At 33.8% G+C, this 27,768-nt stretch overlaps 1 protein-coding gene across 1 annotated transcript; it reads left to right on the forward strand.

Moving 5' to 3' along the window:
* The first annotated feature begins 1,667 nt into the window (after positions 1 to 1,667).
* Positions 1,668 to 27,768, forward strand: LOC145315940 (uncharacterized). The gene is made up of 10 exons (XM_080156111.1): positions 1,668 to 1,906; positions 2,453 to 2,568; positions 4,181 to 4,329; positions 6,961 to 7,124; positions 7,528 to 7,590; positions 8,636 to 8,709; positions 9,521 to 9,630; positions 11,994 to 12,091; positions 25,730 to 25,838; positions 26,646 to 27,768. Exons 2-10 carry the CDS (start codon positions 2,454 to 2,456, stop codon positions 26,784 to 26,786), a joined length of 1,023 nt encoding a protein of 340 aa, XP_080012237.1. The 5' UTR covers positions 1,668 to 1,906; position 2,453; the 3' UTR covers positions 26,787 to 27,768.

Genomic DNA, 27,768 nt, shown 5'->3' on the forward strand with positions numbered 1-27,768 from the left:
TAGAGCATACAGAAATCCCTCAAAAAAATCCAATTTAAAACCATGGGTCCTTTAGGTCGTTTTTTATAGCTCGCTAGCAGCAGTTACAGCCACAATCAGCCGCACAGCTGTTCACCAAATAAGCCTTGCATAGCTTTGTAAGCCATCCAATAGGCCTTAATGTCAGTATCAATCACTTTTAGCCGTAGCCAACCAATTCCGCAACTTAGTATTGTGGGTGTGACTGATGACCCCTTGTTTAAATGAAAAATATCTTATTCTTTTAAATTAAGGCCTATTATATTATTTTCTCTTGAGCTGTGAACATTATCAATATTATTAAAACAATATATAGAGTAATATAATAATATATGTGATATATGTGTATACATATAATTAATAATATAGTAAATGAGAACTTAATCTTCCCCCTCACAGCAAGAGAGCTATATATTTACAATATACTATATATATTTTCATAATATAAAAAAATGGATTTCCTTTTTAGTGGAGACTACTTAGCGCAACACAACACAAGCATAATCAACAGAAGCAGAGACAGACACAAACAATTATATGGTATCTTTGCAACTTAAAAATGTCCTTTATTAAAAATAGCTTAATAAAGTGCAGTGGAAGTTAATGATATAACATACATACTTTTGGAGGTTTAGATATAGAAGTGCTATGCAATGAAATTTATACCTTTTGGAAATCACAACTTAGAACTTAAATTAATTAAAAGAAATGTTAGAATTTGTTAAAATGGTATATGAAATCAACATGTTAATTATTTAATTAATGAACATTAGTATAGACTATAGATTAATTGCGTTTCCAATATAACAGATGTTTTCCAATGGCTTTTTTAAAATTGATTTAAAACATACCCTAATTTGTAATCTATAAGTCATATAATAATAACGTTCGTACATACAGACGTACACAGCTAAAGCGTAGAAAAGGTTTTGCATAAAAAAATCTTCTATCATTTTCTAATCCCCAGATGGGTCATTTCTATGGTCTTATAAAGCCCTGATGTACAATGTACACATTCATATCTCTTATTTACTTAATATATGTTGTGTATTTATTCCCACACTCAACACTTTTTATCCCTTCCATCCCCTCCCCCCAAAGAAATGCTCAAAGCCCAAAATACTCCTCGCCTAGAGGCTGAATTCTTCATACCTACTTCCTTTACCCCTCTCTCCCGGTAAATTTGCTCCAACTGTCTCTGTCCACCGCACCGGCCTTCTTTCCTTTCTCTAGCTTAATGTCCTTATTTTCTACCCCCTGTGTTGCCCTTAACTGTCCCCCAAAATAAATGAATGCCACCCACAAATTGCACACCGCACAAGCCATCTTCTTTCATGCCACTCATCCCTTTATCCCCCATCCCTATTTGAGAGAAGAGCAGGGCCTAGATTTTCTCTGTAAATTCCCAAGGGATGCATACCTCCATCCCCATTCCCCACTTCTTCTCTCAATTACACTACCCCCCTTCTCTATGCCTGAGACATTGTGTACTCACCTCTGTTGTGTGTATGTACACTGTTCAGCCTCTATAGTATAATGTGCCCAGGGGTTTCTTTAATATTTATACATGTGTGTTTGTTTGTGTGTGTGTGCTGTTTCGTGCATGTGTGTGTGTGTGTGAGTGTGTGTATGTAGCTGTAAGCATAAGCAGTGCTGAACATCCTCCCAGAGTTAGGGCTATAACATGGTGTGTGTATGTGTGAGTGTGTGTTGTTTATCCGCAAGTCTATCTGTATGTCACAGTTTCTAAGTGTGGATAGTTAGCAAGATGTGTGAAAATTTCACCCAAAATTGTGATAAAGTTATTACATAAATATAGAAAAGTTATCTCCCAGTGTCCTTTTTTTTGCAGCTCTGTACGTGAATTAAAACAAACTTAAAACCTCAGGTAATTAAAATTATTTCAATAAAAAAATGTATTTTACAGTAAATGTGTTAGACCTGTAAACTATGATAGCAAATGAATTTGAAAAAAATAAAGTTTTAGTTTCATTTTATTTTTATGGTTTAAAATATTTAGTAAAGTAAAATTTGTGCATTTTTACCATATAGGCATAGTAATGTATGTAGCATCTAATATGGACCTATTCACTTTTAACAAAATTGATATAATTGCAACGACAGGTATATCCACAAGAAGCGCATCAATAACAAATTAATAACATGTCTTCTAACAAATTAAGAGTAAATTATTGTAATTTTTGGGATGTCCTTTCATAAACTTACTAAAAATTTGATTTTTGTTTGACATCAAGATTAAATCAAGTAATAAATATTTCATTTCTTTTTCTATCATTCGACAAACTGTAGCCACTGCAAATGCATTGACAGACGAATGTACGGACATACTCAACCTATAGATAAAATGCGACACTAAAAATTGCGTCAAATGCTTTGCTTTAGTCAAGGTGCTAAAATAATGTAATTAATTCAGTATGAGCGAAGACGAGAGGGGGCTGGTGTCCCTGAGGATAAAAAAATGTTGCTGTGCCATATCTTTGGAGAAAGGAGCTAAAGCCATCGGAGCTATCTTGTTGACAATTAGTTTAGGTATGTCATTTTATATATTAATATCAATCACTATACCCCTGGTAAAGTTGCAAATTTGTTAAATTTTCTCAAAATCAACATTTAGTATATTTTTATTCTAAGATTCCTAAGTACTGTAGATAGTCTAGAGGTAAAATAGATATTTCTTGGCAAAACAAAATTAGTTCCTTTTATGATAACATATAATAAATTAAAGAATAGGCATAATTAAGCCGGGTTTGGAAGGATTGAAGTTTACAACAGCAGAAAAATAATTCTTTTAAATTTTATTAATACGGAACAAATAACTAGTACAAACAATCAAATTTTATTTTTGCACCTAAATACTAATTGAATGGATGATTAATTTATATTCATTGTCATGTCCCTTTCTTTTTGTAAAGTTTAGTATTATAAGAAACTTTCATTGCACTATCACTGTATCCAACATCCATAATGTCGGGAACAAGGATACCCTTATCTCCTCATCAGAATTATTATATACAATTCTTTCAGTTAATCAATCAAAAAATTCTCAATTGGTAATTGGCCAAATTGGCACTCATTATCCCCCAAAAAAGTTATTTTAGTTGCGAAAATACTCTAAAACCATACTATAGTTTCCGTCCGTTAAAACTTCTATGATAAATACAATTATAGATGATTGATACAAAAGATACATGTCTGAAATTCGTACGACATGTTTTAAAATATCAGTGAAGATCCAATATGTCAAATGTGATTTTTTCAGCTTATATTAAAGATTAATGACTTAAATTTTTTTATAGTCCTAGATCCTCATCTTTCTATAACTTACTTTGTCCGTCCGTTTGTATGGTTATTCTTCTTATACTTATTATTTACTTGATTTTTATGAGCTTCGCTACTTGCAATAGATGCTATCATCCTTGCTCTGATATATTTATAATAAACATATAGTGATGTTGTATAATACAGACATCTGACATTATAACCTCTATTATTCTGCCAATATTGTCGATACATTACAATACAACAATATCTTTACTTAGAACATAGAACATCATGCAATACAAATATATGTATTTATTATTGAAACTACTCTATAATAATTCTAGTATGTATGTAAGTACCTGATAGATGTGTTGGGTTGCTTATAGACTCACATTAGCAGAATTACTAATGTGGATTCTTAATTATTCTGATTCCAAAAGAATTTTGTATTTCTACATTTAGTAATTGTTTTAAACTTTTTTAGTTGTCTTTTACAATATCTAAAAAGAAAAAGGTGCCATTATTGCCTCCAAAAGAAAGAATATATTGTGGATCATCTTGACAATGACCCAGCACTCTAACACCCTGAAATTGGATAATCTATAACCCAAAAGTCAACCAACTCTTTGATTGTCGCTTTAATTGGAATTTCTAATTGATAATTAATTGATTGTGCATTTATGTGCAAGGACATTTACTCTAATTATATTATTGATGTCACGTGCCAGACATAGCAGCAGTAGCGCCTCTAGTATGCCGCACAGTGGTCCAAACTCTGAATCAACACCTTCTCGACAGCAATCATATACATTTCCGCGGATTTATACAATTTTACTTGGCAGTTTTTACATTTACTTTAATAATATTATTTACTTTTCAGGAGTGTATGTTTGTTACCTGATCTTCCTGGAGGATGTTAGAGAAATTATTCTGGAGAAAGTTACTGGGATTCGACCCTGCACCTTCCCACCCATAGACACTTTCACAGATGTTCTCTTTGAATATTCAATTTTGTCAAATTTATTGCTGGTAAGCTTAAAAAAGTGGTTAGTCATCACATTTCAATTCCAAAGAAACATTAATTATGTTAAATACCATGTTTCAGCTATTTTTAATAGATATTCTATAACAAAGGTTTGCTGGTTGGTATGTCTACGGTTATCATCTAAATCAGTATTTAATATTTGGTATGTTTACAGCAAATATTTTATTGTATCATATTTTATGTTGTTGAAGATTTTCACTTTTAATATTCTTGTTTTCTCGGTTAGATTTTCACTTTTAATATTCTTGTTTTCTCTGTTAGTTTACTTCGCCTATAACCTATTGAGCAATTGCTATATAAACACATTGTAAAATAGTCTAAACCTAGTCTGACGTTTTCCTGAAAAGCCCAATTTAGTCAAGAGCATATGTATCCTATTTTAAAGAAGTAAGTTTTATTTTGCCTGAAGCTTAAAATTTCAATGTCTACTGAACTGATTGAGATCTACATTTTCGGAAATCTTCCGTCACACATAGGTACAGAGAAGGTTTTGCGTAATTTCTAAAAAAAAAAGTAATGTTATCTTTTTTAATCATCGAATTTAGAGTCCCTTAATGCAAGGGGCTTAACCACTAGTATACTATATGCTGCTATAATGTACATGTATGATTAAGATTGATGTGTACATATATACATCTTCCAAAGTTACATTTCCAAATTACATATTCAGGATCAAAGTTAAGAGCCAAATATATTCTTATTCAAATTGTTATTTCCTTACTTCAAATATATCTACAAACATTATAAAATATCAAATATAAGGTAGATCTCGTTTAATAAGAAAGCTAAAAAATATATATAATTATTTATCTATCTTTATATAAACAGATAAAAAGATAACCAATTGAAATTAATTTAGAAAACATGAAACTTGTAGAAAAAATAAATATTCTGATTGCTTCTTCTGCTAAGCGTTTGATGTTAATACATGAAATGGATCTCGCCAACCATTGAACCAATATGGTTCTCCTTTACAGTGTAAAGGTCCTGGGAAGGTTTAAAACTATTTCTCCAAATTTGCCAACGAATCTTAATCTATCAACAGTTTAAACTTGTTATGTATCTTTCTGAAAACTAAAACTTACAAGTCAAAAAACAAGAAAAATCAAGAATACGTTTCTCTGTATTTAACTTATGGGAGACCTAACATGATCCAACCAATGACACTAAAATAGTTGATATAGTTGGTATGTTTGTGAAAATTATTGAAAAAAATTGTTAAAAGTTTATGCCTTTTATATTATTGTGCGTTTACGTAAAATATTGTTGGAGCTCCAGTGTATGGCGTGTAAGCTGTTGGTATGTATACGTATATGTAGAGTAGATGGTTCGATCTGTTCAATATTTCATTTTTTTGGTATACTAAGAAAAAACATTTTCTTTATTGAGATACAAATTTTAACTTTGTTGTTAGACACCTTTGTTATACAGTTCTGGGCATCCAGCTCTCTTTATTAAAATTATATATCTAAATTTGATTTGACTTAAACAAAGCAAATTTTAAACTAAAATATTTGTCTTTATTTCATAACTTGATTTTTTTGTATATCATGATTAGATTTTGAATTATTTGTCTGGAAACACACTGACTTAATGTTTTTAAAATAGGACAAAACATTATTTTTTTATTGTGTCCTAAGAAAGAAATAAGAAGAAAATGATAAACTGTTTATCGAATAATTATAAATAAAATATCATTACAAAAAAATCGAAAGATTTTAAAAATATCATAATGCTTTATAATTTTGCAAAAAACGATAAAGAGAGGGGTAGGTTTCTGGTAGAATCCATAAAGGTGTGTGTTTTAAGGCTTAAAAATAGTAGTAGAACGATAATATTCACTAAATATGTGTATTTCTTATTGAAAAGAACTATAGACCAAAAATTTTTTTTTAAAGTTAACATCAATTTTTATAACACATAACCTTTACGGATTCTACTAGAAACCTACCCCTCTCTTTATAAATTGTTGATCTTGAACAGGTCTAATATCTGTACTGAATGGTTTATAACTAAGTATGCATACAAGTTTGAAGATACAAACTTACAATCTATTCACAATTTAGAACTTAAATCAGGGGAGAGATAAGGCATTACTTAGACAAGTAGTTAACACATATTTTTACATCTAGTAAACTATTAACATAGAAGAGATTTATAATAGCATCTTTCAGTAAAATTAGAAATCTAAAATTTAAACACAATGGTTTTTATACAGTACTTTCTATTCTTATAAGAAAGTAAAATGATCTCTGTGTGTCTCTCTGTCTGGTTGTACCAAAGGATCTCGCTAATCGTTGAACCGATATGGTTCAACTTTACAGTGTAGCTTCTCATAGGTCCTGTATAGGGTTATAGCTTTTTGGGGGGAGGTTACAACCTCTCTCCCAAGATTTATCGCTAAAAATCAAAAAAATATAATGCGATGACTAGCAAATATTTTTTTGGTAAACAGCTGAATCTGATCTTAATATAGATTGAAAAGAAAAGATTTTATGTTTCCCTAAAAGCCTCTAGGTGCATAGCCCCTAGTATCAATTAAAATACTTTCTGTAAGTTTTTTTTGTAATAATTTCAGTTGCGTAATTCAAAAGCATAATTGTTCTTGTTTTTAGATATTTGGATGTACAGGGTGTACAAGATGGTTATTAGTTCCCTGGTTGGTCATGTACTTTATTCACATCTTTGTGTTCCTTGGTATATCCATTGGTATGTTCGCAGTGCCCCTGCCCATACTTGCTCCAGAGATGAACAACACTGTAGAATATCAATTGCTAAGGTATGAATGATTTACTGATTAATCAAGAACAGACAGATAATAAAAATTAGTTATCTATTGTACAAAGAAAGATGTCTGTTGGAATCCTAATTTTCACCGCTTAGGCTCTGGTCATATAGATTTCAGGCTATTTTATTTGGTGTATGGACACCCTCCCCCCTCCACTCCAAAGAAACAAAATACAAAGTAGAACGGGGTATGTATGTCTATCCACGTACGTACGGATGAAGAATAAATTTCGCTATCCCCTCTACATATTGGGTTTTGCTTTTCGGTTTTTGGGTCATAAGTTTGCCCCTCCCCCCTCCAAAAAAAATCTTAACATCTAATAAAAAATAATTGATAAAATAATGAATCTCTGGTTAAATTGTTATAATAGAAATAATACCAAATTCTAAATTAGGTTTCTTGGTTTTGTTCCATTTCTCGTCTCCATGTTGGTGGCTTATTTCTGGGTAACAATAAGGTAACATTTTATTATAAACCAGCGGCTTCACCCCTAGCCTCTAGGGGCTTTGCCCCAAGAGGTGATTTTAAAAAAATTCAGTTCCACTGGTGCAACAACCATCCGTTTAAAAAAAATCAGTTCCAATAGTGCAACAACCATCCGTTAAAAAAAAACAAGAAAATAGCCTAAAACCACCACAGGACCAGTGGATATATTCCCTGAAGAGTAGAATCCGATCGGTTAAGTGGTTACCGAGATCTTAAGGGACGGACGGACGGACGGACAGACGGACAGCCAGACAGACGGACGGACAGACGGATGGACATACGTACAGACATCATTCTACTTTGTATTATAGATAGTGTGTGACAAAGAGTTTATAAAGGCAAATGTTCGATTCCCTTTTTACTTGAAATAAGATTATCTGTTAAATGGTCGGTGTTAAGGGATATAATCAACTGGTGTTATCAATATCATTGGGCATTTTTGTGGACATTATGCACTTTTAGATTTATAAAAGTAAAAGGTTAGGTTCTATCATAGACGTCCAAGGGGGGGGGGGGTAATGGGGCGCTTACCCTCCCCCCCCCAAAAAAAAGCTTGGACGTCTATGGGTTCTATTAAACAAAAAATTTTTAGCAACGTGAAATTTTCCTACGAAAATGAATGAAAAATTGAAAAAATTGCATTCTTGTAAAGAATTAAATTTCCACAGAAGAGATATTATATTTCTTAAAGCGAAGATTTCCTACTAATGGGGCATGAAAAGTGAACATCATTGCGTCTAAAAAATTGTATTTTGTGTCATATTTGTGAAATTGCAATTTTCGATTTTACGTTGACAATTTTGTAATGAAGTTAAATTTACGTCGAGAATTTTTTATGCAATTTTGACTCTATGGAAAGATTTATAATACAGTTACTAACTTTTGATTCTCAAAATTATAAAAAAAAATAGTCATGCAATAATTCTAGGTCAAAAGTTAGTAAGGTCATTATTGATTTTTAGTATACAAGCTTCGCTTTTATGAATATTATCATTCTTGTTTGTTTCCATTTTTAGATCATTATTCATTGAGATGGGCAAAGCAGAGAAAAGTGACACAGATATTTGTTGTCCTTTAAAAATGAAAACAGGTATTAGTTATTTATCGCATCGTATTATAAACAGCTTTCTGCGGATATAAAAATGTACAATTATGATATTAAAACCAGTTTTTTTAGCACCGAGATACCGAAGACACGGTTAAACAAAATCATATGATTGTACATTTTTACAATCGTAGAAAACTGGATATAATACGATATGGTATATGGTTTTTCAGTATGGCTTAAAACCGGTTCTAATCTAGAGGATATTAATTGGTTTCTAAGCCATACTTTAAAAGTTATCCAACTAGAAATTATGAAGTAGCTGCCGTGTATTTCTTTTGTGATTTAAAAGTGGATTGTTGAGTAAAAGATGGACTCGGTTGTCAACATCCCCTCTAAATTCAAATTGCAACTTTTGCGTCTGTAGATGGCTGACTTGACAGAAATTGCTTACTTGGCTGCAGATTCTTAAACTGACTACTGGGGCCTGCTTAAGAGTATGGCTTAAATGAGGCGCTGGAAAGTGCCATGTGTGACGTCACAAAAACACGTCAAAAAATGAGGGATGAGAGGAGAAGTTGAAAAGGAAACCCCTAAAAAATGAATAATAGAGTATTTTTATGACGTCACACATTACACTTTCCAGTGCATCGGCTTATCTTACTATTACAATATCAATATTATGAGATAAATATATTCATTGGTGGAAAAGAGTTAAGCTAATTGAAAAAGAAACATAAGGTGGGAAAAAATAATTCATAGTATTTTGTTTTCCCTACCTGTTAAAAAAAAACAACTTAGTCTGTTCATATTCAGATTTTAAATACTAGTTTGCTATTAAAGATATCTTATTTAGGTGTCCAGATCATCGGAGGAATCCTTTCAATTCTGAGCGGAGTCCTACTTGTTCTCTATTTTGCTAAACTAGATTCTGTAATTAATGAGAAGTACAAGGAATCTTTTGGGGTAGGTTATTTTACAGCTCTCTTAATCTACAAGTCTGTTATGTTTATTGTTACCGTCTATAATACTCAAAAAACGCGCGGCTAGAGCTAACTACACAGAAAGAACACACTTCTTTGTAGAAAATATATTTTGCTTTATTCAAGCCTTCTCAATTCTAATTGTTTGATAGTTTATGTACAACTGTACGTCTATAATACAAACTTACAAAGTAGCTTGATGTCTGTCTGTCCCTTAAGATGTCGGTAACCACTGAGGGTTGGGAGACCCCCAACTCACAAAAAAAAATTCCCCTCAAATAAAAAAAATAATTAATTAGAAATTAGCGGTGGGAGCACCAGAGGCACTTAATTTTTTTAAAATTACCTCTTGGGGCAAAGCCCCTAGAGGCTAGGGGCGAAGCCAATAGTACTTTATAACTCACATGGAGTATGTGACCTGATGATTGTTTTTTTTTCTCCTCCACAGCTCATATTTGGCTTCTTTTCCATGTTGCTTTCATGGTTTCATTTAAATTTTTCAAAAGACGAAAACTTCCTTCAAATTCGTTCTTGTCTCATAAAAATAAAACATGTTTTAGACAAAAACATTTGTATACATTTAGTGTTTTGTTTTAATATTTATGTTTTCCATCAAAAGCTTTGCATTTTTATGTCCTCTCTCGACAATATCCTTCCAACTTTAAGTGGACCACTAACAAACAAACAAAAAAAGAAATATGGATGCTTGCTTATGGTAAAAGTATATAAAATGGAGAAAAAACAATTTGCGGATTTTCTCAAAAGGACCAATTATAAAATTTAATTTTTACTTTTACCATTATCTCAAGACATGTAATTTAAAGGCTGTGCAAACCGCTTAAATGGGTATTTTCAAAAACCTGGATTTTTTTAGCCTACCCTTGGGTAGATGACCTTATATTCTTGAGTCTTGTAGGGTTAGGGCCCTTATGGTTTGTGCTCCCCTTAGAGGTTAGCAATAAGTTTAGATAATGTGGGGGAGGGGGGATATTGTACCCTAAACTATCAGTAAAGGATTTTACCTCCCTTTTTGTGATAAAGATTATCCTTCAGAGGGGAAAAAATATTGTAAAACAATTTGCAATATTTGGTTAAAATTAATATTGTAAGAGGCGCTGTGACTTTTTAAAACTTGTGTGTCTGGCCGCATGTCTGCCAATCCAACGTCACTATTTTTAGATAAGAAAAATAAAATGATATTAAATTTAAAGAAAACATAATTACCTTAAATAAGCCTACCAACAAATGTGTCTAGTTGTAAATTTAATTTTTAAAGGGATAATAGGAATAAAATTTTTAAACCATCGGAACATTGTAATAAAATATTTCACATTTAAGGTTTTTTTTATATGGGGGTGGGGAAAATGAGAATTTTCATAGGTTTGGGGTGTGTAATCTAACGTATTTTAAAATTGTGGGGTGCCTACCATAATTTGTTTTTCTGGTACGGATGGGGTGGAGTTAAACCTGCCCTCATCCCCCTCAACTTGTTCAATTTTACATGCTTTGCTTTTACAAATATTGTCATTCTTGTTTAATTAAAATTAGTAAGTCTCTAGAGAAAAAAAATGCCACATCAGCAGTTAAAATAACTGGGGGATTTGAAGCAGGTATGGGTAAATGGATAATAAACTGATAATAATTATGAAAAATAAATAAAAATTATAAAATTAAAGTTTTGATGATGCTCTACTATATATTCGAATATGGTATTTCAATGGTTTCATTTTATTCTTATAAGATTAAATTACAAAACAAATATAAAATTTAAACTTTAATGGAAAATATAATTTGAATCCAGCAGATCCTGAAAACTTAATATAAATAAAGGGAATTTTATGTTTTTTCGGACATGTCACAAAAAGAAGAAAATATATTCTTTATTATTTTTTTTAGAAATAAATTAACTCATAATTTCCTATTTTCGTATTATGGCATTGGTTTAACCCTATGAAAGGTATATGCATAATTTGAGACTTCTATTTTGCATTTAAAATGTAATGGCCTGAACAAATTGAAAGGTTTGTAAGAGATTAAATGCACTGCACTTAATAGTGTAAATAAACATTCTGTTAGTTTATATGAGAGGATAGGTGAGATGTGCACTATTATACATATTAAAATATATACAAACATATTATTTATATTAGACAGAATGCTAATTGAATTTTGTGTTCAGTGGCCACAAAGTCCTGTTTAAAACTACGTAATATAACTTTGCATATTATGGCAATTCAAAGGTTAACTGAAGATATACCAAAAGTGGACTAAATAAATCTTTTAAAAGCATTGTAAAAAATCTACTAAAATTATTAAAAACTTTTTAAAATAAATATTTGTATTCAGAGAGAGATGTCGCGTAGTCAGTTGACCCTGATAGCTGGACTTATTCTGTTGGCTGTACTCGTCAATATTCTTCTCATTCTTGGTGGCAGCGGCAGAAAGTAAGTATTAAATCAATCAATAAAAAAGGATAATTAATTTTAAAATTTGATTAATGGGGCTGTAAAATCCTGCTTTTAAAATCTTCTTGAAAAAGAGATATAAACTAAGTATGATTAATATAAACTTTCAACCAAAAAATAATTTTGAATCGTCCATTATCCTAACACGGTGGCATTATATTACCTGGGATAAGTATTTGTTGCCTGTTATTGCCAGTAAATAATCAATATATCCTTTGATTGAGTAACTTTTGTCTTGCTTTTCCTTACTGTTCTTCTTATTATTACTCTTTGTTTATAAAGCAGGGAGGGACAGTTCAGTAGAGTAGACTATGGGGAGGATGGTTAAATAGAATCTTGGGTTTTGAATAAATTTTCAAAACTTTTCACCAAAACTCTTACTTTCATATGGGTAATTTTGTTTATGACAAAAAGCGTGTCGATTGTCCCTTCCATTAAGATCCCTGGGTAAAAAAAGTACAGGACAAATTATCTACTTGATTGCAGTGCTTTGCTTATGCAAAATTGGCAGAACTACGCAAAACAAGAAACTTTATAGTTTTCAATTCCAAGAAGAAATGTGCATTATTTGCAAATATGATAACAAGGATGACAACATACATAAAAGTGAGCTGAACAATTCAAACAAACATACAATAGTAGTTATTTAAAATTACCGCTAACAAGAATACAAAAACAAGTGTCAAAAAGAAATTAATAGTCTAAAATTGAAAACGTGAAAGATACTTATTACTTAGTTACTTTAGTTACTTTTTGAAAGTGTACAACAACATTTTTGGCCGGCTTCGCTCTAGTTAAAACTGAACACAGTAATAGTGTCTGACTGATTATGACGTAACAAAAAAAAATTAGCCAATGAGAGGCCGTTATTGACCAATGGTAAAATTTATAGTGGCCTCTCATTGGCTAATTTTTTTTTGTTACGTCATAATCAGTCAGACACTATTACTGTCTCAACCATGACACTTTGGTTGAGTGAGACTTCCGAATTAGCGGGAAGTTCTAGAGATCTTGTTTGACGGACACACAAACCCCCAATACCAGGAACCATCAAGTTTCAACAGCAGGTTTGATTATAGATTTATTGAGGCAAACTATTTCAAAGTCCTGAAATCACAAAATCAATTAATACAAAATTCCAGTTTTTTATAACCACGTAAAATTATTTGCTTTTTAATCTTTTTTTCTACGGTTAAGAATCTTTGGGTACTTTGGCTTTAAAGGAAAATTATTTGGTATAATAGATCATTGTTAAATGCAAAAATAAAGGCACATAAAAATTACTAAAACATAATAAAGTTTCATGTTTAGCTGGCTAAAGCCTTTTACACTTAATAAATTCGTCCTATACGCCATTCAATTTAAATAAAATGAACAAATTCTACCTGAAGTTCTTATGGTTTAAAGCCCCTGGTATACTAGGGTCGTTCACGCACTATGAGACCAATGATAGGCCCAACTTTATTCTCCGAAATCTTCACCCACTCACATATCAATCAAAAGTAAAGAACGTGGACGCATCAAAACATAAACAATTCCATGCCGCGTCTCTTTAGAAAAGGAAAGTCAAACAAAGACGACATTTGCGCCTAATTTGAATTTTGAATAAGGAATTAATTTCGATCTTGATAAACACAAAGCTTCCTCCAAAAGAGGTTAAGACACACCCCCCGTTTGAAAGTCAAATTAACTTCCTTAATTAGATTCAAGGTTTTTTTTCGCTGAGCACTAGCAACATTTCTCACTAAACTCAACTCACCATAATCACATGAGAATGGCCACATCCCGAAAAACATGACAATTTTTGCTCCTAACTAAATGAAACCCCATGAAATGCATACACAATATTATACTCCTCACTAGGACTCATAATACCTCACATTTTAGGATAGAAGGATGGGGATTGGTTTGTACCATACAATATTCCAGGCACATGACACTCACAAGATCACATACACAAATCCTAAAATGGATAATCCTATTAATCATGATGTTATAATATAACAACTTATACTCATATCATAATCAATAGGTAATAAATCATTATTAATAAATCAATAAGTACCTACGAAATCTGGTTGAAATGTAAACAAATAATGGTAAGAATATAAAACGAAATAAATCTTAGACAAGAAAATTAAGATTTATAGGTACTTAAAACTAAATTTGTTAAGCATCAAAAAGAGTAGTAAGAAAAAATTTTTCAAATCCTTGGGCAGAAAGTTTTTCAAACTTAATGAATAAGAACTGTAACTATCTTAATCAACAATAAAACTTTTCAATACTTAGATAATAGCAAAATAATAATAATATCTTTGTTAGAATTTTCATCGAAATTATGAAAAAATACCAATTTTTCTTTGTAAAAAAAAATGAGAATTTAAATATGAATTTTCAATCATTCCTTGATCTGAATAAAATGTTTTACTTGATTGAAATTCATATGTAATTTTAAAAAAATCTGCTAAAAAAATACTTGATTTTTTTCTTAGAATAAATATCGAATCACGCAACCTCGACACATTTATTCCTTTTTTGGTAAACTTTTCAGGTAAGTTTTATAATGAATTGTACTTTTGAAAAGAAATTAAACTCAATAAAATTAAATTTGAGCATATGAAATAGAATAAAAATTGATCGCATTTCGCTTGATTCTTATTTTAGGCATAAAAATAGGCATATGAAAATGTGGCTTTTTACTAAAAAAAATGTTCTCAATTTTCATAAAATAAGAATCAATTATTAATCATAATTTTTAATAACTGCCTGACTGATACAGCATGTTCTTCCAGGGGAGATTTATCTATCAGCCTGAACAAGACTCTTGCAGTCTTTCTCCCATCTTCAATCCTCGTCACACGGCCCATCCGCAGACATCTCATCAGCGGATTTGTACTCGTAACCAGCACTATATCTCCGTCAGCTAGCGGCTCCGCCATTTCATCTTTCCACTTGGACATCCTCAATATCTTCGGCAGAATCTCCTGGCGGTAGGAAGTCCAAAACTGGGCAGACAAATCTTCTAACAACTTCAACCTGGAGGAAATTTGGTCCTCTGGTTTCATCGCCACATTGCACAACGGCTGGCGGTCTACATTTCCCAGCAGCTGGCCAGGGGTAATCAGCCGCCAATTCTCCACGTCATTCGCAGCTTCTATCGTCAATGGTCTGCTATTCATTAACTTGCTAACCTCTGCCAACAGCACCAGGAGCTCATTAAAATTAACAGAACTATTCACCAACTTCTTGGACAGCAATCTCTTGGTTAATCCCACCATTTTCTCAGCTTGCCCAATAAAATGGTGGGCACGGGCTGGAATCTGGGACCAAGAAAACTCTACCTGGCTGCCCAACTTCTGCTCTAAAACCTTGCGAGCAGCGGATAATTGTGTGCCCATGTCGCTTACTATAACCTTCGGCAGACAATGAACAGCCTCCAACTTGCGCAGGGACAACAGGATACTGCTGGTATCATACTTCTCCAAGGCATCCAGCCACAGCACTCCCGAGAACCTGCAGACTACCACGAACACCCACACCTTCTTCGTTGCTGTCTGACTCCTCGTTTTGGTGGTAGCTCTCCTCGTAACCAGCGGACCCATAAGGTCAACTTGCACAGCTTCAAAAGGCCTGCTCGGAACCAACTTGTCAGGTAAAACATCCTTCATGGTTGTACGACATTCCTTGGCCCTCTCAACACTGCAGGGCCAACACTTCTTAACCTCCATGATGGACAACCTTCTTGCCTTCACAATCCAGCACCAACGGCGGCTCTCAGCTAAGGTTCCACGGACACCAGAATGAAGCTCAACATGCGCCTCTCTCATAATGACAGAAGCTAACCAATTACCAGGCTCCAAAATTACTAAACCTGGCATGTCTTCAAATAGCATTTTACGGCCACCAGTAATGGCGTCAATGACGGGCTCACCACGACCAACCATTTTTAGAATACGCATCTCCCTGGTCACATATTTACCTCCGGGACCAACGACAGGCCAGGTCAAGGATACTTCATGCACCAATGGATTCAATGACGAATAATTGCCTTTAGCGTCATTTATCCACTCATCCTGTTGGCTACATGACACAATGAAAAGTTCCGCCGCCGCCATAAAATTGTACAAAGACGGCTTGTACACAGAATTTGCGGCTGCTACATGACTACCAGCGGCTGTAGTCTTGCCTTCTTGTCTGCTCTTTAGCTTCTTCAACCAGGTGTTCGACACTTGCAGGACAGCTGCCATAATACGTTTGGCCTGTCCGAATGATCTCCTGTGCTTAAACCTAAAGACATCTTCAGCGGCTTCTCCGGTAACTTTCATTGAACACAACTTAACCATTTTGGTATTCAACTCCTCCGGTGGTAAATCCTGCTTGACTTGCTCGGCAGTTTTCACCAGCCACGCACTCTCGTCCTGGCGCAACCATTCTGGGCCCAATCTGTACCTGGAACCTGGACCCAAATCTGTTACCTTGCAGGTGCTTCTGGTGCCCAAATCTGCAACATTGTGCGTCCCAGGAACCCACCTCCAGTCATCCTTGTTGGTTGCAGTTTGGATTTCACCAATGCGATGAGAATTAAATGTGTTCAACATGGCACTGTTGGAAACAATTTGTGATAAAACACACGATGAATCAGTAAAATACATCACTCTGACAACATCAAAGGGCAGGGCATCTCTGATGGACTTTGACAACCTGGTGGACATCTGGCAACCCATCAATTCAAGGCGTGGAATTGATTCAGTCTTGACCGGCGCAACTCTTGACTTTGTGGCTAGCAGGAACGTTTCAAACCCTTGCCTAGTAGGCCACCTCAAATATGCCATACATGCATAGGCCTCTGATGACCCATCCAAAAACATCATCAAGGATGGAAGGCCAGTTGGTTCCTCCGGGACCACACAACGGTCAAACTCCAATTTAGCGACCTCAGCTCTGTCCTCCAGCGACTTAACAAGTTCATCCCGTAGACTTTTTGGAATGAAATCTTGCCAGCCCAAATTCAGCAAACATGTTTTCCGCAGGACAAGTTTAATTCTCAACAGGATAGGGCTGCAAAGCCCGAGCTGGTCGAAGGTCTGGGCGGTGAACCTGCGGACCATCTTCTTTGTCAGATTCTCGTCCAAGGCGTCCTGGAGGTTGTACAAATCAGCATCCTCTTTCACCTTCTTTCCCTTGACTTTACCATCTTGGTTGACTCTCGTGGCGATGGATAACACATCAGTGGCTGGCTTCCATATCAGCCCAAGAACCTTGGTTGGCTGGCAATTATCACCAGAATAAATGACTTGTTTGAAGGAAAAACTACCTTTGCTGATAATTCTGTCGGCTTCTTTCATCATCTCCTTGGCTTCTGGCACAGATCCTGCCCCCGAAATAACATCATCTATGAAGCTGTGCTTCTCAAGCTTGACTGCAACTGGAATCTGAGGTAACTTGAAATTTTCCTCGGGGTAGGTAGGTATTTCTGGCTCCTTCCATAATTCAGGTTTTGCAACAATATCACTACCATTTATCTGTCCCTCTCCATACATCTCCTTGACCTCTGCTTCACTCTTTCCGCTGAACAGGCGGGACGTCAACTTCAGGGCTGTGACTGCCAGATTCCCGGCGGCCAGCTCGCCAAAATTCACCACTTTAGTCAGGTAAATTTCAAGTGGACCGTCTGGCGTCGGGGAAAATAAGACTCTCTTCATCTGGCTGTCGAACTCTGTGGCCAGGATGGAGTTATAAAACTTGGAAATGTCCGCGGTTAAACCAACCTTATAACCGCGGAAAAGCAACAAATGATAAAAAATCTTCTGCATTGGCGGCTGACCTCCCAGCATTATGTGATTAAAACTGGTACCCTTGAACGTCAGAGAACTATTTGCACACAATCTCATGGGTGTGGAACTTGAATCCTCCTTGAAAGCAACCACTATTGATGAACAAGACTTGGGCCCTTCATACTTCAATTCTTTAGGTGTTGCTTTTTGAAAAACGCCTCTGGCGATGGCGTCATTGAATACCTGCACATACATATCATAGGTACCTTCCTTGACCATCCTGGCACGATCCTTTTCAGCAATTTTGCGGGCTAAACTCTCATTGTAGGGCAAAATGTGAGGATCTTCAATGTAAGCATATTGACCTGTCCACTTGTTGGATTGCAAGTCTAGTGTTAAACCTGCCTCAATTATTCTCTGCCTCTCACGCTGGTCCCAGGTAGTGCCGTCGGCCATAGCCTTGCACTCTTGACAGGCAGTACATCCTGGACAAAGTGCCTGCGGCTGTACGCCAAACGATTCTAACGTCAAAAAGTCTGGCAAGGTGCCTCCACTAACACTGACAGCTTTATATGCCGATTTTTGGTCTCCAGCTCCACCGTCAGCACTTGTACAGATAAAACCACTACCAAAAATGGTTCGCCACAACATAGACTGGCCCACTTTCTGGTAGGTTGACGGAAACACGTAAGGATGTGTATTTCCAATGATGATATCCAAGCCTCCACTAACATATGTAAATCTTTCTGGCGGCATCTTAAATATTTCGGCGGCGGTTTCGGGGTGGACCGAGCGCATCTCGTTGGCCCCGCCGAGGGTAGGCATGACAGCTGCCTCAAACTCCCTCAAATTACCGTCCCTATCCTTCAGATAAAACACAACATTGCGGCAGGAAGTCTCACTGCCATCAGCCACAGAAATAGTTGTATATCTGCCGGTAGATTTCAGCTTCAACTTGTTGGATAACTTCTCAGACACAAGTGGCAAATTTGCACCGGAGTCAAACATGACGGTGGCGTGGCAGGCGCCGCCGCCAGGTGCTACAACAGGAACTAACTGAAGTAAGAAGGTACAGGGGCTGGGTGCAGAACTTGACTTGTAGACTGTATTCACACCAGCACTAGCCTCATGGAGCAACCGGCTATGATATCTGTCGCAATTATTGGTGCCACAAACACCAAGCTTATCCGATTTATTACACTTGCAGCATGGCCATCACACAGGCAGAGTTCACACAACTTCTTCTGCTGGACAACTTTTTTTCGGTCAACCACATCCATCTTCTTAAACGTGAGGCAACGGAAAATCGGATGTTTCTCCTTGCAGCTTTCAACAGGACATGTACTGTTCCACTTGGAAGTCTTGTCCTTTCCAGCCTTTCCATTTTTATTGTCGCTGCGGCCAGATACTTGCGCGGCGGCAGCTCTGTCACGATTTCTCTTGCCGGCGCTAGTGTCATAGGACATATCACCAGCCAACATTGCTCCCCTTGTCCTCTCCAGCAGTTCTACAATCTTCTTGATGTCTGGTAGGTTCATGCTACCTAGCTCCATCATAATTTTCTCTCTCAGGGCATCTGGACATTTGTCTTTGAAAATATGAATAAGAGTTAGGTGGTGGTAATCCTTAGCTTCAGAACCAACGATGGATCCTACTTCCTGCATGGTGCTTTTGAAGGTAGCAATTGCACTGACCACGTCCACAGGTTTATCCACAGGTTTCATCTTGTTCAGCTTAGTCAAAATCTTCATAAACCGGCAGGTGTTTGATAAAAACATCTGATCCAAAAACAACCATTGTTCATTATGATCTCTAATCGCTGACACTTGCTTGCGTAGTTCAGGATTGGTTATCACCTTTTCCATACACAACATCAGACTTAACCTCTGGTCAGAAAATCCGTAACCAGCGCACAGATCTTTAAAGACCTGTTTAAAGTTGGAGTAATCCATGTCAGTACCGTCAAAGGACGGCAACAAACTGTTGTCCCAGCGCCCATACTGCAGGTTGGAACTCCGAATATCCACGGCAGACATACTTCTGGAGAGTATGGCAGGTGTCCCACTCTCATCCAGGTTAGATGAACGACGTTCCATCTCTCTAAGCCTTCGGTACATGTCACGTACTTCTTGGCGCAACTCCATGGAAATCTTGAGCACTCCCATGTCCATCCTCACCTTCTCAATGACGTCGAGGTTCCTGGCGACAGTGCTCAACCTCGCGTTGTCTGAATCATTGTCAAGCCAGTGCAGAATTTTCGTACACTGCTCCAACGATGAGTGAACTTTTTCTGCAACACTTTTCTGTTCACTAGCTTCATCCAAATCACGCTTAAACTCGCGCATCTCACTAGTCTCCACGGCAGGTTTTAGACTTTTTATTAGGTCAGATTGGTCCTTGACCTCACTAAAAATGTCACGAATTGATTTTAAATTCACATTTTCACATGAACTAAAACTTTGGCAGGCTTTTAGATTGTCATAAAACACTTTTAACTGTTCATCAAACACTTCTAGCCTTTCACTGCCAATAGCGATAGCTCGCTCAATTTTCTGCTTTTTGGTTAGTGGCATATTGATTCACTAGGTACTTATTTCACAGAAAAAATTGTCACAGTTTTTTGCATCAATAATCACTGGATGCTATTGATCTCTTGAAGAATGCTAATGCCTATTCTTCAGATACTTTGAAATTGTCTCAACCATGACACTTTGGTTGAGTGTGACTTCCGAATTAGTGGGAAGTTCTAGAGATCTTGTTTGACGGACACACAAACCCCCAATACCAGGAACCATCAAGTTTCAACAGCAGGTTTGATTATAGATTTATTGAGGCAAACTATTTCAAAGTCCTGAAATCACAAAATCAATTAATACAAAATTCCAGTTTTTTATAACCACGTAAAATTATTTGCTTTTTAATCTTTTTTTTTACGGTTAAGAATCTTTGGGTACTTTGGCTTTAAAGGAAAATTATTTGGTTTAATAGATCATTGTTAAATGCAAAAATAAAGGCACATAAAAATTACTAAAACATAATAATTGAATCATAATAAAGTTTCATGTTTAGCTGGCTAAAGCCTTTTACACTTAATAAATTCGTCCTATACGCCATTCAATTTAAATAAAATGAACAAATTCTACCTGAAGTTCTTATGGTTTAAAGCCCCTGGTATACTAGGGTCGTTCACGCACTATGAGACCAATGATAGGCCCAACTTTATTCTCCGAAATCTTCACCCACTCACATATCATTCAAAAGTAAAGAACGTGGACGCATCAAAACATAAACAATTCCATGCTGCGTCTCTTTAGAAAAGGAAAGTCAAACAAAGACGACATTTGCGCCTAATTTGAATTTTGAATAAGGAATTAATTTCGATCTTGATAAACACAAAGCTTCCTCGAAAAGAGGTTAAGACAATTACTGTGTTCGTTAAAACTAGGCTTTCCATCTGCGCGTTTGCTCATGGATTTGTTACTGAAACCAGTGCCAAAGCCGCAGCGGTAGACTTTCCTCCTAGGTAGATTAGATTAGATTTATTATTCTTGGGTGTACATACATAGAAAAAAAAAACAACAAAATAATAAATGAATTAAATGAATATTATATACATTTATATATACAGTCAAATTTTATTGATATGGTTAATTTATAAAAAAAATTTCTTCCCAAATGGCAGTTTCCTAAAAACTAGGAAGTATGCAGTAATGTGTATTCACACATTGTTTTCATACAGGCCATATAGATAAGACAAATAAATAGAAAAAAGATAATAAGCAATAAATAAAATCATATTGGAGAGGAAAGAATGATATTAGGAAGGATTGATTAGGGCATACAAGTCTCACACCATTATTGCAATAATAGAAATTTAAAAAAAAACATTTCAACAAATAGATTTTGATTGATTTATCAGATTTCAAACAATATTGAAAAGAAATACAATTTTATCTACATTCTTGACATAATGGGTTGTTACACACTAAAGTTAAGCTTGATAACAAAGATTCTTTTAGATTTTTTATAAATTTTTTTCTTGATTGATTGTGGGTTAATAAATCATTATTACAATGGTTATTCCATAATTCTTGAAAATGATACTTAGGAAATCTTTCAATAGATTTAAACTTCGGTTTTTTAACATCAAACATATTAGAGTTTCTAAGATTTCTGGTATGTAATTGATTACGGCGAAGCCATGTACCTTGAAAGGAACTTGGTAGCTTACTGTTTATAAAATCATACATAAATAATAATTTCAAATAATTAGCTGATTCATGTAAAGGAAGGACATTCATTTTTTTAAATAAAGGCATTGTGTGTGAGATGTGTTTCTTACTAAAAACAATTCTTATTGCCTTTTTTTGCATTTTAATTAATGGTTCCATAGTAGATTTAAGACCACAACTCCAGGCAGGTAAACAGTAAAGTAAATGACTATTTATAAGTGAGTGAAAAAGCATTTTTTTGCTATCTAAATTCAGTATATGTTTAGCTCTATTTATAAGAAATAAGGAACTAGAAATCTTTTTACGTAAATGTTCTACATGATATTTAAAATTTAAAGAAGGGTCTATAAATACACCTAGGAATTTAATTGCAGGAATATTGCTACTTGAATTGACATAATTTAAGATTTTTATTTTCTCAGGATCAAACTCATTTTCATTGTTAAAGTTTAGCTTAATATTAAGAGCATTCCAATCAATAGTATTTTCATTTTTATTGAATATCATGATTTTAGTTTTATCAGGATTTAAGCTCATTTGATTACTCCTAAACCAATCGGATATTTTTTTAAGTTCATTGTTTAATTTCAGTTTAATCTCTGTAAAGTTTTTACCAGAGATTAAAAAATTACTGTCATCAGCAAATAATAGGGTAAATAAATCAGTACAGTTTTTAAGATCATTTATGTAGATTAAAAATAGAATTGGTCCTAAAATAGAGCCCTGTGGGACACCTCTATCTATGTTCAGCTTTCTTGAGTCAGTATTGTTTACATGTACAAATTGCTGTCTATTACTTAAATAATTTTTAAACCATTCAAGTTCAACGCCATTAATGCCAATTTTTGACAACTTTTTAATTAAAATAGAGTGTGGAATTGTATCAAAACATTTTGCAAGATCACAGAAGACTCCAATTACAGTTTTATTATCGTTTTTTGCTTCAGCTATATAATTTAAGAGGTGTATCACAGGGTGTATTGTAGACTTTTTTGATTGAAATCCATACTGATGTTCAAAAATGATATTATTTCTAATCAAATAGCACGACAGTTGTTGATAAATGACTTTTTCTAAAACTTTTGAGAAAATAGCTAATAAACTTATTGGCCTATAATTTGATGGATCAGCTTTTTCATTAGAATTATTCCCTTTTAACTTAAAAATAGGTATAACTTTTGCAATTTTTAATTCAGAAGGTATTTTTCCAGTTAAAATAGTTTGGTTAATGACATGAGAGAGAGGAAGGGCAATGACAGAAATTATTTTCTTTAAAAAAGAATTTGACAGGCCAAAAATGTCCATGCTTTGTTTATTTCCCATTTTTTTAACAATATCTGTGACTATATTTGGGTTTATTGTATGCATTTTAAAACTGGAATTATAATTAGGTATATAGCTACACGGATCAATGTTAGAAGGATTTATTTTAGATGATATCTTGCTTGCTACAGAAGTGAAGTGTTCATTCAATTTCTCAGAAATTTCTGCATTATCTAAATATATAGCATCATTAAACTTCAGTTCATTGATACATGTTGCTTTATCTTTTGTTTTTCGGATTGCATCTCTAATAATATCCCAAGTTTTCCTCAAGTCAGATTTACATTTTTTTAGCTCATTACAATAATACAATTTTTTAGCTGTTTTTATTGCACAATTATAGACATTTCTATATCTATTATACATCCTAATATTATCAGCAGTTGGTTCATTAATACTTAACGTTGACAATTCAAATTTTTTATCTCTACATCTCATTAAACCATCAGTCATAAATTTTTCAATTTTATGAATGTTCTTATTAATTCTAATCTTTTGTAAAGGAAAAGAAAGTTCATAAAATTCATTAAAAAGCTCATAAAATTTATTAAAGCAATGTTGAGGTTCTAAACTGTTAGTTACATTTTCCCAATTAACATTTCTTAATAGATTGATAAACCCAGTAATTTTTTCTTCATTAATATTTCTTGTAAAAATACAAGATTCTTTACTTGCTTTATATGAATAAGGTGTTATTGTGAAAATTGGGAAATGATCAGATATATCATTTAATAAAATTCCTGAATGAAAACTATTATCTTTTGCGTTAGTAAAAATTTGGTCAATACATGTTGCTGATGTCCTAGAAATTCTTGTTGGTCTCGTTATCAAAGATAAAAAACCATTTGCAATGCAATTTTCAAGAAAATCATTTGTTTTTTCATGACAATGATATTTTAAAATGTCAAAATTAGAATCTGTGAAAATGTAAGAGGCACATTTAAAAGACATTAATTTACTTTGTAGGTTAGAAAAATTATCAATAAAAAAATCCATTTGTTGAGATTCAGTAAATCCCATTATAGAAGTATTAGGCCGGTAGACATTACTCAAAATAAATTTTTCTTTGTTATATTCAAGTTGAATTGTGAGTGACTCAAATAAGCCTTCTTCAAATGTTGACAATTCATTTAATATTTTGAATTTTAGATTTTTATGAATATAATAAGCTATCCCGCCGCCCCCTTTATTCTTTCTACACTTATAGATAAAGATATAATCTTCTATTTTAAATATATCTTGGTCATAAATAGTCCAGACTTCTTGCAAAGATATTACATCTATTGTAACTTTATTTTCTTTTAAATAATCTATATATTCTTTAAGCTGAATAAATTTACTATTAAGACTCTGAATGTTCCAAGAAAGAAATTTTAATGTTTGAAATTGCTTACATTTTTCAATAAATTGTTTGTTATTAAAATATGAACATGACAGATCAATTTCATAATACGGATTTTCATAATTATTACCATTTAATGTAGAATCTTTATATCTAGATAAGAAATCATATTCAATGTTATTTAAAATCTGACAGATGCTACCCACTCTATCGAAAATTAAAATTACAACACAGTGTGTGACTCATATTAAGAAGGTATAATGAAGGGGAAAATAGATGCTGCCCTATTGATTTGAAATGTAATATAGTTAATAATACGCTTACTATTTTGTACCTTATTGAAATAAGAACCTTAATGTGAGATGATAAAATTAAGTTCTCCGAAAATCTAAGCTATACCTCCATACCATTCATAATGTAGAAAATCTTTGCTGCTAACAAAAGTTGCAACCTTGCATTGTATTATCTGAACATTACTTAACAAATTTTAGTTACAGCAAATTTTTATACAGCAATCAAAATCAATTCTTTTACAAGTATAAAGAAAAGAGTTTTCTAATTTTTGATACATTTAATCTACAAATATAAATTTAGGTCAAAAAAATTAACCAGGATCGATTTAAATGGACAAAGCTTTAACCCCCCTTGGACGTCCTTGCTGTAAGGAAACTATGTTAAAATTATAAGCTAAACTTAGACATAACTATTTTTTAAGCATTTGTTAAAAAAAAGAGCTCGCTACTACGTTTTCAAACTTCTAATTAAAATAATTTGTGAGATACCAAATTAACTTCAATAGTGGCAGTCTTTCATTATATTTTAAAAACTTCATGACTACTTTGCAGTGTTTCTTTTTGCGTTTGTGCTTGCAATACATATGTTTAGATAGTCCTCCTTTTAACACAAATGTATATGTTTTGAACTAAACTAATGTTGTTTATTTAAGATGGCGGAGAACCTTGCTACTGCCCTGGTTACTGTATTATGGAACAGGAATTATTCTCTGTCTAATTCAGCATCTTTACTTCACCTCTCTTTGCTGGAGAGAAGAAAAAGTAAGTAAAATAGCATTGGTTCAAAATCTTTTTTTTTTACAAATCAAATGAATTTTGAACACCAAAAATTAGGGTTTTGGTGGGTATTAAAGATAGACTGTAAAAGGGGACGGTCTGAAATGCTACTTTTGCGGTATTACTAAGTAATTCAATACAAGCGTAAGTAGCCAATACTTTAATGCTTGAATAAGATTTACTTTGTAGATTATCAGCCCTTAAATGTTATGGCATATATATATGCGTGATTGAACAATATAAAATAGCTTTTTCTTTTAACTTTAATGCCACTTTTAATTTCCAGAACATAACTTGTAGAATTCTGCAACTCAGCTTTTGTTTTGTCTGCATCAGAATATGTGAAAATAAGTTTCAACTCAAATACTGCAATACACATTTCTTTCATAAACTCATGTATCCTTGAATTTTCTTTAAAATTAAATATCTAAATTTAAACTAGCAGTAAAAGGTGGTATAAAACCATACTAGTTGTTTGCCTTAATCTTTCCTGTCAGCTAAAACTAACCTTAATAACTTTTCTCCGATATCATATAAATTTTGATTAGAAAATTTGGGTGTCTAAAATATGTATCTTGTCATATTCAAAACATGTTTGATATTGTTAAAAAAATGATAGACATTACATTTGGTTTAGAGGGGTACTAAGTGCTGTGTTAAGAGTCCGCAGTTTTAATAAGTTTTAATTCTGAGACTAAACACCTTTACAAACGTTGGAAAAGTTAGAGGCAAACAAGCATTATAGCTCCTATGCTATCAATTGTGAATATTAATTCCATCAACTTATTTCAGATCAAGGGTATGATTTGTCTGGGCACAGGATTCTTATTCCTTATCCTCTGGTCACTCGTCTGGATAACAGCCGCTGAGATGGCGGACAAACAGAAGACTCTGATCGCGCGGCCCAACCCTTTGGGGTTTCAGAGGCTTTAGGTTCCAGTAGCCAGAACCTAGAGCCTGATACCCAACTCATTCAAGAAGAGGATCTCAACTCAGACAAGGATCTTCGAAGATCCTCTGATTTATGTGAGACAGACGACGGTAGCAATGGAACCTGCTCAAAATCCAGCTCAACCGTTGAAATACTCAAATCAAAAACGCAAACGATAAAGAAAACAATTTTAAAAAGTTGGTATGATAATCTTGGTTTAGTGTTGACACCTCCTACTCGCAGAAAGTTTGATGGTGATTGTAGCAGCCAAGACACCAACAGTATTATCATAAACTCTTGTCCTGGTAAGTCCATGACAACAAGTAGTGTTCCTGTGTGTCCCCATGCTGATATCATCACAGTTTCTAGCCGACCTTGTGGGCGGCCAGGAAGCTGGATTGGCCAGGAGCCCATGGCCTGGACAAGATGGAATACGTTACCAAGAAACTGGGCTCCGAACCAGGAGGACAATGATCTAGTTTGGCTGTGATTTATAAAAATGAACAACATTTTAGCATAAAAAGTTACAAAATTTTGTTTTCCATTAACTACGCAAGAAATATCTATTATACCGGTTTTTAAAAAAGCAAACTTTTTGTGAATGTTACTTAAAAATGTAGACTAGTGTTTACCCTACTCAAACCTCAGAAAAATGTGAAAAATTATTTTGAAGCCAAATTTTTGTATTTCATATAAGCTTTCTATCTTGTATATAACCTGTTAAATTTTGTTGTTTGTAAAGACGACCAAAACTCAAATATTAAACATACAGTTTTGAATACTTCAAAGCAAATTGAAAATAATTATGAAAAGAACTGAAACTCGGTTCCAAAAATTTTGTAAATTAAATTCAAACAAATTCAGATTATTTTTATCTTCTCAGAAAAAGTTACAAGACTATGAGTAAAAATCGATTTTAGTTATAACATTTTTTTAGCATCTGAACTAAACATTTTTAAATTTTCATTATGGTTGCCCGGAAAA

Source organism: Acartia tonsa, chromosome 4, assembly GCF_053477335.1.
Source record: "Acartia tonsa isolate MP-2025a chromosome 4, ASM5347733v1, whole genome shotgun sequence".
Classification (NCBI taxonomy): Eukaryota; Metazoa; Arthropoda; class Copepoda; order Calanoida; family Acartiidae; genus Acartia; species Acartia tonsa.